This window comes from Astatotilapia calliptera, chromosome 11, assembly GCF_964374335.1.
Source record: "Astatotilapia calliptera chromosome 11, fAstCal68.1, whole genome shotgun sequence".
Taxonomy (NCBI): domain Eukaryota; kingdom Metazoa; phylum Chordata; class Actinopteri; order Cichliformes; family Cichlidae; genus Astatotilapia; species Astatotilapia calliptera.
The window spans coordinates 1,538,345-1,550,613 of NC_137432.1; the positions used below are offsets into that span (position 1 = coordinate 1,538,345).

Sequence of the window (12,269 nt, forward strand, 5' to 3'; positions counted from 1 at the left end):
TTACACTCAACATGTCAGCACACGCCAAGAAAAGAAAAGTTGATAACAAATGTTTTTTTAACAAGACATGGGCTGCCAAGTACTTGTTCACAGAAGTTAAAGGTAAAGCTGTGTGCTTGATCTGTGGTACACAGGTCGCTGTTTTAAAAGACTACAATTTGAATCGCCACTACACAACCAAACATGAGGATGAATACAGAAATCAGTCTGAAAAAGAGTGCACAATGGTGTCTGATGCTTGCTAGCAAAACTGCAAACCCGACAAGGACTTTTTACCAAACTTCACACCACTAGAGAAGCAGCCGTTCGAACAAGTTATCTAATTTCTCACAAAATTGCAAGGAAAAGTAAGGCATTTTCTACAGAGAGTTTGTTGGACTTGGTTGCACTGATATGCCTGGAGAAAAAGGACGCGTTTGAGAACGTCTCACTCTCCTGACGAGGCGGGTTGAGGACATCACTGGGTGCTTGGAGCTTCAGCTGAGGAACAGAGCTGCAGACTTTGAATGTTTTTCTCTGGCTTTGGATGACAGCTGCGATGTGCGTGATGCCGCCCAGCTTCTCATCGTCTTACGTGAAATAACTGCAGACTTTCAAGTGACGGAGGAGCTGGCAGTCATGAAGTCAATGAAAGGGACAACCACCGGCAATGACTTATTCACAGAGGTAAATGCATGTTTGGACAAATTAGGACTGAAATGGGACAAACTGGCAGGTGTAACAACAGATGGTTGTCCAAAGCTGACTGGGAAAAATGTAGGACTTTAAAAGAGAATGCAGGATAAAGTGACAGAAATTAATCCTGTGCAGAAATTTTTTTTTTTTTTTTTCAAGTCAAAGTCAACTTTATTTGTCAATTCTGCCACATGTACAGGACATACAGAGAATAGAAATTTCGTTACTCTCAAACCCTAGATGAAATAGCAATGAACATTTAAATATAAGAGAGTGATTAAAAAATGCACATAAAATTAAATAATTAAAAAGTAAAAATTTAAATAAATACAATACAAATTAACAAGAAAGCTATACAATATACAATATACAGTATTCAGGTAAGGGTAAATGACATTGAGTGTAAACCAGGCAGAGTAGCGCAAATTGGCAAATAGTGCAAATGGAGATTTAGTAATGTACAGTAATAGATAGTATAACAACAAAGTCTTATGAGGTAGTGGCAGTCCAATGCTCCACAAAGTGACTGGTAACTGGTGCAGGCCAGTGAGTGAGTCAGAGTGTGTGTGTGTGTGTGTGTGTGTGTGTGTGTACATTATTATTGTACTTTATTGAGCCCCGTGGGGAAATTGCTCTCTGCATTTAACCCATTCACTCAGTGAAGCAGTGGGCAGCCATTGGGCGCCCGGGGAGCAGTGTGTAGGGACGGTACCTTGCTCAGGGGTACCTCAGGGTAGCTGTTAAGGGGAATCGAACCCCCGACCTGTGTGTGTGTGTGTGTGTGTGTGTGTGTGTGTGTGTGTGTGTGTGTGTGTGTGTGTGTGTGTGTGTGTGTGAGTGCGTCTATGTGGTATGGATTGACATTTGACCTGCGCTGTACCTGGGCTCCGGGGACATTTCGACTTTTTGCTGTGTATTCATGTGTCCCCCTAAAACATGACTTGTAAATGCATTTTTAAGTGTCTAAATAATAATTTTTTCTACTTCTTATGAGGTCATTATTTATCTTTTGACCTGTATTTGCTTAAACTGTAGTGTAAATTCATTTATTAAACTATAATTAAAAGATTTTCTGATTTTCTTAAAAGTCCACCTATACCCCCTCACCTGATTTTTGTGTATTCCAGTGTATTGCACAGCGACGTTTCGAGTTAGAGTGGATGTGTGTAGGTACTGCAATTTAATACACATTTTCAATACACACGGCCGGAAGTCATTGTGATTGGTAGGCTATATATATAGGCGGTACCTACAGGAAACGGCGCCACAACTTTCGCGCGCGTGCCCTTTAACAAGTGTATGTCGACGGCAATACGAAGACGGATTAAAAACACAAAGGTAAGCCTTTTTTAATGTAAAATGCACCATGACTTTAATACTATATGAAATTATAGGTGCACAGGCCTATATTAAACTGGTTTAATTTATGCTTTATGGACTGTTAGTGAGTCTTTGAAGAAGTAAAACGGCCCCAGCGTTTGTCATTGAGTAAATAAAATAGGGCTGACGACTAACCGCGTCAACGCGATAAAGCGGGCTAACCCGTGTTAGGATTTACTCGGTGTTAAAGCATTATTGTGGCTTAAACGTGTTAATGCCGACATCGCGACTAACGCGATTAACAATTAAACCAGCGCAGTCTGAGTCAAAATCCCTGATGTCGCTGTTAGCTAATTTCGGGCAGTTTGTCCAATGTCTGTCCATTCTGCTGACAGCCCTAAAATAAAAGCAAGGGTATAAGTGTATTTAGTCGTGTATTTATTTATATGCCTGAAGAAAAAACTTCTTACAGTTTTGATGCCTAAGCTTTCTCAGTACTTGTATCACTCTCTGCAGTCGCCATTACAGAAATGTCACATGTCGCCATTTTGAGTACTAGGCCTTTAACATTTTAAAAGAAGGCATAAATTAGCACTATGAATAAGTCAGCTGTGTTTATGCTGTAAACTACACTACTGCTAGTTCTGCTACTACTGATGATGATGACAATGATGACGATAATCGTAATACTTTATATGCTTTGGTAATACAGCCAATCAAATCGTACAGGAGAACATGCGAAGGAGACGCATTCCTCCACGGGAGGATGCAGTCTGTCATGTTTCTGCTGGAAGGGACAAACTGGGACTTGATATCCACTACATAAATGCCTTCAAAGGTAAGTTGGTCTTTAGTTTGGATTAGATTTGGAGTTTGTCACTTTGTCTTTTGTCACTCACTTGGTATGCCTCTGCAATTCAGGTCGGGGCATTTTCACGACTGTTCCATTCCAAAAAGGAGACTTTCTTTTGGAATACAGAGGTAAACTCATAACAAAAGAAGAATGTGAGCGGAGACACAGAGTTTATCATGACAGCCTGAAGGTGTTCATGTTTGAATTCAAGTTTGATGGAAAACTCTGGTGGTGCGTATTATATCAGTGTAGTTTGATTAAGATTAAATTACACATTGCTTTTGATTTATGAAAAAAAAGCTTCCTAACTAGTTAAGCTAATACTTTTTTGCCTAACCCCACAGTGTGGATGCATCTCAAGAAGATGGGTCATTAGGCAGACTTGTCAACGACAACCACATCAGTCCAAGTGCTAAGATGAAAATATTAAATATCAATGGAAAGCCCCATCTATGCTTATTTGCAAGCAGAGACATAAGTCCAGGCGAAGAAATAGACTATAATTATGGTGACTCGGATTGGCTCTGGAGATGCAAGGTATTTCTACAATTGTACTTTTTGGAACTGATAAATTGCATACCCTAAGCCATTTTTACATTTGTACCTACTCAAATTGGCTTAACGTGACTTACGGCATCTAGTTTTTCACTGAAATTGAGTATCACCTACTGTGCCTGGGGTAACTATAGCAATGCAGCCGAGCATCCAGTGATATAAATGCCACAGCAAGCATGGACGTCAAGGTGACAAAATGCCTGCTGCTCAGTCTATACTTTAGTGTTCAATTCAGGGATCACGCTGTTAATTTTGGTCGCTATTTCAAACATTTCAGAGTTTCAAAAATGATGGCTTGGATTTTCACGAAGGAGGCGCACTCATAACTTATCGAGTGACACCATTGACCAGCCACCTGGTGGCATTCAGTCTATGTCAAATTTTCTGATCACTTTGGATCACTTGGAACCTTGGTGCAGTAGTTACTGAAAAACTACATGGTACTATAACCTACTGGAAAAACAGGGGTAGGTACTAATGGAAAACAGGCAATTGTGATGGCTGCCACATCAAAGCCCTCTAAAAGCACTAAAAAAATATCAGCAGGTATGCAGAAATAAAAAATGGCTTTCGGTTTCTAAATTTTAACAGTGATTGATGTTTAATGTGATTCTACACAGCAAAATCTCCAGTGTTAAATTAACACTGGAGAGTGTCTATAAGGGTCCACACCTCTGAGTGTTAAATACAACACTGTTGAGTGTTAAATTAACACTTTTGACAGTGTTATATGTTTAAAAGTAACCTAGTCAGTTTTGAAGATTAACAATGGCTAACACTGAGCAGTGCTGATTTTCTAACACTGGAAAATAACTCAAAATGTTAGAAATATTCCAGTGTTAGAAAATCAGCACTGCTCAGTGTTAGTCTTTGTTAATCTTCAAAACTGACTAGGTTACTTTTAAACATATAACACTGTCAAAAGTGTTAATTCAACACTCAACAGTGTTGTGTGGACCCATATAGACACTCTCTAGTGTTAATTTAACACTGGAGATTTTGCTGTGTAGCCTCTTTAGTTAGATTCATTTTAAATTTTGTCCCTTGAAGATAAATGGGCCCTAGTGACAGTTCGTTGCTGCTACAGGTGATTGTTTTACTCCTTTAGCAATGGCTTAAAAAATAAAGAAATCACACTGACTATTTGTCTCTTAATCATAGGGCCTTAAATTCTCTATACATGACAGTGAATATTTTAAAGACAATAGCTTGAAACTTATCTTTCTCATACAGTTTATTTAATGTTTCAAAATCCTCTTCAAAAATGCACTGTATATTCATTTTCTATCTGTTACACACGAAGACGGAGACCAGCCAGATTCAGAAGACTGTGAGCTGCCTAAAGCCGCAACCAAACAGCTTTCCAAACAATGATCTGGACCTGAAACATCCAGAGCCTGAAAGGGTAAATATAATCCAGTGTACCACTTAATGAACTAATAATTTAATCTATCATCATTCTTTATGGATGCTGTGTGTGTGTGTGTTTGGCTGTCACCTGGGTGTGATGTGATTTACATGGACCGTGGCTTGTAGGTCCTTTTCATTGTTTCAAAGTGCAAGTCTGGATAACATCTGAGTGTGTGTGTGTGTGTGTTAACCACCCAAATGTGACTTAGGAGGACCACACTGTTATTGGGGGACTCCGTCAAAGTTTGCTTCATGGTGACATCACTCTGGTTTTAGGAGGGGTCTTCTCGTATGTCTTGACAGTTTGACCTACAGCATGCAGAACTGACTGCATGTGCTTTGTTTCTATGTTGAAATTTTTTGAAACTCAGGCTTGAACATTAAGATAGATAGTACTATACAACTTCTTAACTTGTTTTAGGCACTTTTTACTGCTTTAGTGCATGGGCTCTCTCTGGCTGTGTACTCTGGCTTCTTCCCACAGTCCAAAGATGTAGCTTATGGGGTTAGGTTAACTGGTGATTCAAAACTGCCCTTTGGTGTGAATGCAAATGCTTGTCCTTCCATGTTAGACTGGTGATCTGTCCAGGTTGTACTGCCCTATGGTAGCTGGTATAGGCCCCAAAACTGCTACCCCACAATCCTGATAAGGATAAGTGGAAGAGGATGGATGATTGCAAAGGAATCAGTTGTTAATTATTGTAGCCAGTATTTTTTTCAGAAGAAAACATTTCTTGAGTGGAAAGCCCCCCCCCCCCCCCCCCCCCCACACACACACACACACACACACATGCAAATTAAAAACAGAAGCACAGGCCTGCCCAGTACAGTTGCAAGAAGAGCACTTGGTCTAATCTTTGTGCCATCTTTTCTTTGTTGCAGGATCTTGATGAAGAAATGCCTCAGCAAGGCTCAGAAGCCATGCATTCTTCTTCAGTGCAAGATTTTGAAGAGGTAACATTGACCTAGGACAGATTTTAATGAATGTTTCTCATGCACGATGTGTACCTTACGCTATTTGCCGATAGTGAAATGGTCTATTCATCCTCTTGAGTGATGCATTTTTAGTAACTGTCAGATTACTGTTCTTTTGTCTTCATTCTCTATCTGTTACACACGAAGACTGAGACCAGCCAGATTCAGAAGACTGTGAGCTGCCTAAAGCCGCAACCAAACAGCTTTCCAAACAATGATCTGGACCTGAAACATCCAGAGCCTGAAAGGGTAAATATAATCCAGTGTACCACTTAATGAACTAATAATTTAATCTATCATCATTCTTTATGGATGCTGTGTGTGTGTGTGTTTGGCAGTCACCTGGGTGTGATGTGATTTACATGGACGAAGTTTATTAGTTGATATCTGCAACTGAATTGAAAACACCTCACCTTTCCAACTGTCCAAAACAAATAAATGTTGTAATATTTTGCTAACAGTGTCACAATCATCGTCTGGTGTGCACAACAATATCATCTTTGGACAAGTGCATTCAGTGTGTGGGACTGGTTTCCTCCCTCAAGTGGCTTGGCTATAAGTGCAAAGGTGAGACATTTAGTGAATAGGTACATTATATAGTAAAAAGCATTAATGGAGTTCAACAAGTTAAGACTAGCTGAAATGAACACTGCTCCCTTTTTAATTAATGGGTGGTCACGTCTAATTAAAGAAATGTAGTATTACCTCATTGGTGCAGGACCTTGTAAAAATGGTATACTTGGGATTGTCCTCAATTCCCCATTCCATAACATAAACTGCTCAAAATAATAAAGGGAACACTTAAACAATGCGATGTTACTCCAAGTCAGTCACACTTCTGTTATATCAAACTGTTCACTTAGGAAGTAACACTGACAACCAGTTTCACATGCTGTTTTGCAAATAGAGTAGACAACAAGTGGAAATTATAGTCAATTCACCATAATAAAGGACTGGTTCTGCAGGTGGTGACCACAGACCACTTCTCAGCACTTATTCTTTCTGGCTGATGTTATGGTCACTTTTGAATGCTGGCGGTGATTTCATTTTAGTGGTAGCATGAGACAGTCTACAACCCACACAAGTGGCTCAGGTAGTGCAGCTCATCTAGCGTAGCACATCAATGTGAGCTGTGGCAAGAAGGTTTGCTGTGTCTGTTAGTGTAGTGTCCAGAGCATGGAGGTGCTACCTGGATGTGGAGTAGGCCATAGGAGGGCAACAACCCAGCAGCAGGCCTTAAATAGTAAAACTATGTACTATAATTTCCAGTATTTGCTCTGTTTTTTGTCATATCTCGTTGTTAATGTGAGGTTTTTGGGGGGGTTGTATGTGTTTGGTTTTTTTGGTTTTTTTCCCCCACAATTTCTCAGATGAAATTGCATTAAGTGATGCTGAAACAAAGGACAGTGAGAGTGAATCAGATGATGATGACACATCACTCACAATGTCGGCGTGTGGCACCAGTGAGCCTGTACATGCAGTAGCTGATTCCACAAACACAGCGCAGCCCCAAGACACTGTAGATTGTGGTAAGTTACCACTAGCTTGGTTTCTGTGGATAAAATGTTTGTTACAAATATTAAAACTTAATCAAATTGTGTAATCAGCAGATGAAGGACTACTCACAATGCCTGCAGCAAGTGAGACTGCTGCTCCCTCTGAAGGTAAGGGGTGCAGTTGGTTCTCGAAGCTTATTATTGTTTCATCACTTTGCAACATATGGCAAACTGCAGAGTGGTGGCAAAAAGTCACTTGGATGAGTGACAAAATGTTTCTCCCACTGAAAACGCTACGTCCAGATTAACAGAATCAACGTTTTGGGATTTACTTACCTGGATGATTGAGCATGCATCAAGAGACTTTTATTCAACTTTTTATTCAGTCTTTTATTCACAGCGGAACACTAAATGTTGTCTCATTTTAGAAATTTGATAAATTTTCAAACAGAATTTTAGCTCGTTTTGATATTGATGGTAGCAACACATTTCAGAAGTTAGTACAGGGTAGCATCCATTCTTTTAACAAGCAAATGTTTTTTGGTTTTTTTTGTTTGGTTTTTTGTTTGTTTTAACTACTACTACTTTATATATCTTCCAGAGAAAAATGCTGCTCAATCCCACAATTCCCGAAGAGCTCCCAAAAACATGTGGTCCAAGGCTGAGGTTGCTGCAGTGATGAGGCATTTGAAAGACCACATAAACGAAGGGAAACTAGCCACCAAAAATGAATGCAGTCATTGCAAATTGGTAGAAGATCCGGTGTTGGCAGGAAGAACAGTTCAAAACATAAGAGATTTTGTAAGAAACAGAGGATTAACTGCAAAAAGGCAGAAAAAAATGAACTAAAATAACTGTTTAGAGAGCTGTGGTTTTACATCTTGGTCAGATTGCCAATTGTTGTTAACACTGATGTTCTGTTTAAAGAAAAAAAAGTTCTTGTTAAATACAGAAGTAGTTTGTATTTCATAATTTTTACATTTAATTTATTTAGGGTTTTTTTTGACGGGTTATATTTAAAATAAAAAATTATAAATGCATATTTTCTCCCCTTAATATTTACCTTTAAACTATTAAAATTCATTTTAAATGTTTTTAATTTTTCTGTTTTCTATATTTTTATATTTCTGTGGGAAGCGTGGGCATTTTTGTCCATAGATTTCTTTTTTTATTTATGGTTAAAATTAATGTTCAGATCCAAGAACACTAATAAAATGATGTTCCAGTAATCCTGTGTCCTGTCAGATGTGTATTCATGGTAATGATGAGCTATTTAAATATTACATCATTGTCCCTTTAAAGACCCAATATTGCTTTTTTTGGACCTCATAAAACACATTGTTGTCAAGTGGACAATGTCTCCAGAAAACACAATAGAGTCTGGTTGGTGTGTATCAGTGTATCTAGACTTCTATAGGGAGTGTATGAGGTCTGAAGTGACCCAAATTTTTTTCAGATTTTTTCGAACACTTTAACCTCGCTCCCTTGGCTCTAAGTCCTTTCAAAAGGGTAGTCCACTTAAACCACCACCGGGCGGATTGACGTAGTATAGTCCCGCCATACCACATAGACCCGTATGTGTGTGTGTGTGTGTGTGTGTGTGTGACAGAGTTCAGTGAGACCATGGAGGAGAAGAGGGGAGAGGGGGCAGAATCGGGAGGGAGTTAAGCTTCCTGACAGCCTGATGGATGAAGCTGTCCTTCAGTCTGCTGGTCCTGGCCTGGAGACTCCGCAGTCTCCTCCCCGACGGCAGCAGCTTGAAGAAGCTTTGCATTGGGTGCGTGGGATTAGCCGCTATGCAAAGGGCTTTTTTAGTGAGACGGGAGCTGTGAATGTCCTGGAGGGAGGGGAGAGAGACACTAATGATCCTCTCTGCAGCTCTCACTATGCGTTGGAGGGTTCTATGACAGGACGCATTGCAGGCTCCAAACCACACAGTGATGCAGCTCGACAGGATGCTCTCGATGGTGCCTCTGTAGAAAGTGTACATGATGGGGGCTGGTGCTCCTGCTCTTCTTAGTTTGCGGAGAAAGAAGAGACGCTGCTGTGATTTCTTGGCCAGTGCTGTGGTGTTGTTAAATTGACATTTTTGCATTGTATTATACATCAGGAAGTGTTGTGTAAGACAGTGTTAAAAATGGACCCCGTTGTTGATGTTGTAACTAAAACAGTTAACTTCATCAGAGCAATAAATCACAGACAATTTGTTGCTCTTTTAGAGGAAAATGAGATGGAACATGGTGACATCAGCTATCACTGCCCTGTCAGGTGGCTCAGCCTAAGCAAGGTACTGAAAAGTGTCTGGGATCTGAGAAAACAGATTCAGGATGTCTGTGTGAACAAATCACGTCCCAGAGCTTTCAGATGAAGACTGGGTGGCAGACCTCTGCTGTGGATGTGACTGCACTAATGAACCAACTAAATGTCAAACTGCAGTGCAGGGGATGTACAGTGCAGTAAAGGCTTTCATGAGGAAGTTGCAGCTTTTCTCAAGCCAAGTGAAAGACAGCCTTCTGACCCACTGGCCAACACTAAAGAAGGCTGCACGATTAGCCAATCACCTCAGCCATGTGATGAAGTTCAACTGGAGGCAGCAAATCTCCGTTGGTGCAGATCACCCCATGTGTGGGGCTGTACGGCGTCAACGCGTTAGCGCGTTAGCACCGTCCTACGGTGGCCCCTAGAGACAAAGCATGAACAAGCTCCAAAACACGTACAAACTCCAAAACACGTACAAACACTAAAGCACGTACAAACTCCAAAACACGTACAAGCTCCAAAACACGTACAAACTCCAAAACACGTACAAACGCTAAAGCACGTACAAACTCCAAAGCAAACTCCAAAACACGTACAAACTCCAAAACACAACAGAAGTGCTCCAGGATGCTAGAGGCAGTGTTGAGCTCGATTTGCAAAATAAACGGCAAGTTTGTTGCAAACACATGCGGCGAGTCCAGACTTGCCGAGAACATGAGCATGGACTCGCGATTTGTACAATTGGAACACCAGCGTACTTGATGATGTCTCAGGTCTGGAGTTTTTACTGCCGTCCTCTCTTAATTTAACTGTGAGTAATATGTTATGAAGCTTAACTTTAATCACAGCCAAACCGGTTTACTCAGGAAATAAAACACTGAAATAAACCAAACATTAACATTTAGAAGTGATCTAAGTGACTTATATATCATGTTTAACCTAAGTAGCAAAATCTCTATTAATGAAAATAGTGTACATGTATGCCTTAATAAAAACAAGCAGGTGAGATGTTAGAACGCTTTTATTTTTATTTTAGTTGACACTCAATACAATAGAAAGCTGCTGGGCTTTGGGGTTTGTTTAACCTGAGCAGCGAAAAGACCGCGGGGGGATTGAAAACGATGTACCGGGAGTCCGCTGTTCTCGTGATCCTCAACCTCGCTGTCTGCCATGGAGCTGGCGGGTTACAGACGTCTCCGAAAACGTTGGAGCACGTTTGGAAATATATGATATCTTGATAAATCGAGCAGATATTTGAAGTTTACACAGCTACATTCTCGCTTGAAAATAACTTAAAAGTTTATTTTGTGACCCAGAAAGAGTAATATTTAAAAGTTTTTAGCCGCGCTCGTCCGCCATTGCCGCGTTTGAGTTTTGGACGAAATGCATTCTGGGATATTTAGCTGTACCAAGCCCACACAAGTCACCACCGATGCATGCTCGATAAAACAGGCGGAGCGAGAACACGGGGAATTTTTTGCGTTCTCGGCTTGATGCATACTTTGAATTGGAACAGTACTTGGTCTCCAACTGATGACGTATCACGAGTACACAAGAACGCAAGTACGCATATTGAGACAGGCCCATGGAATTGGATAACGGCGGAAAACACCTGCAAAGATAGAACAACCACGCTTTATAAGAAAGGTAATGTGCAAATTGTTGTTTGTTTGTTCGATTTGTTTTTAATTACTATGAACGCTTGGTTTATGGTGGAGTCAAATCTGACGTTAGCTAACAGTCAGTGTGCTTTGCTCAGAAAGAGGTGGTTTTAAAAAATGGAGAAAAGTATGAAAATGCAATGTTTTTGCGATTTCTGTCCTTTGCTAAACATCAACACTAGCATGCAATGTATATATATATATATATATAAACACCCAGCACGCCCCTGCGGGCGGTTTATCCTTCAAGCTCGGGTCCTCTACCAGAGGCCTGGGAGCTTGAGGGTCCTGCGCAGTATCTTAGCTGTTCCCAGGACTGCGCTCTTCTGGACAGAGATCTCCGATGTTATTCCCGGGATCTGCTGGAGCCACTTGCCTAGCTTGGGAGTCACCGCACCTAGTGCTCCGATTACCACGGGGACCACCCTTACCTTCACCCTCCACATCTTCTCGAGCTCTTGTCTGAGCCCTTGGTATTTCTCCAGCTTCTCGTGTTCCTTCTTTCTGATATTGCTGTCATTCGGAACCGCTACATCGATCACTACGGCCGTCTTCTTCTGTTTGTCTACCACCACTATGTCCGGTTGGTTAGCCACCACCATTTTGTCCGTCTGTATCTGGAAGTCCCACAGGATCTTAGCTCGGTCATTCTCCACCACCCTTGGGGGCATCTCCCATTTTGACCTCGGGACTTCCAGGTTATACTCGGCACAGATGTTCCTGTACACTATGCCGGCCACTTGGTTATGGCGTTCCATGTATGCCTTGCCTGCTAGCATCTTGCACCCTGCTGTTATGTGCTGGATTGTCTCTGGGGCATCTTTACACAGCCTGCACCTGGGGTCTTGCCTGGTGTGATAGACCCCAGCCTCTATGGATCTTGTACTCAGAGCTTGTTCTTGTGCTGCCATGATTAGTGCCTCTGTGCTGTCTTTCAGTCCAGCTTTGTCCAGCCACTGGTAGGATTTCTGGATATCAGCCACCTCCTCTATCTGCCGGTGGTACATACCGTGCAGGGGCCTGTCCTTCCATGATGGTTCCTCGTCTCCCTCCTCTTTCTTGGGT

The 12,269-nt window shown here is 41.2% G+C and overlaps 1 protein-coding gene and 1 long non-coding RNA gene across 3 annotated transcripts; both read left to right on the forward strand.

Annotated features, from left to right (window-relative positions):
* The first annotated feature begins 2,718 nt into the window (after positions 1 to 2,718).
* Positions 2,719 to 4,069, forward strand: LOC145431895 (uncharacterized). The gene is made up of 4 exons (XR_013912207.1): positions 2,719 to 2,833; positions 2,917 to 3,079; positions 3,193 to 3,385; positions 3,681 to 4,069. It is a non-coding gene; the product is annotated as an uncharacterized LOC145431895 (long non-coding RNA).
* Positions 4,070 to 4,652: 583 nt separating this feature from the next.
* LOC113032503 (uncharacterized) lies at positions 4,653 to 8,513 on the forward strand. Of its 2 annotated transcripts, none has more exons than XM_080308220.1 (7): positions 4,653 to 4,808; positions 5,696 to 5,767; positions 5,936 to 6,037; positions 6,250 to 6,355; positions 7,159 to 7,317; positions 7,396 to 7,452; positions 7,886 to 8,513. In XM_080308220.1, the coding sequence occupies exons 1-7, from the start codon at positions 4,668 to 4,670 to the stop codon at positions 8,131 to 8,133; spliced, it is 885 nt and encodes a 294-aa protein (XP_080164346.1). In that variant the 5' UTR covers positions 4,653 to 4,667; the 3' UTR covers positions 8,134 to 8,513. The 2 variants fall into 2 exon arrangements, with proteins under 2 accessions (XP_080164346.1, XP_080164347.1); XM_080308221.1 differs by having other exon boundaries at positions 7,399 to 7,452.
* The last annotated feature ends 3,756 nt before the right edge of the window (positions 8,514 to 12,269 follow it).

What these genes read in the sequence shown, in the direction of transcription:
- LOC113032503 (XM_080308220.1), top strand. Translation starts at nt 4,668, where the DNA reads ATGCACTGTATATTCATTTTCTATCTGTTACACACGAAGACGGAGACC. An exon ending in AACATCCAGAGCCTGAAAGG is followed by an intron (nt 4,809 to 5,695) that starts GTAAATATAATC and finishes TCTTTGTTGCAG; the next exon opens with GATCTTGATGAAGAAATGCC. An exon ending in GCTTGGCTATAAGTGCAAAG is followed by an intron (nt 6,356 to 7,158) that starts GTGAGACATTTA and finishes ACAATTTCTCAG; the next exon opens with ATGAAATTGCATTAAGTGAT.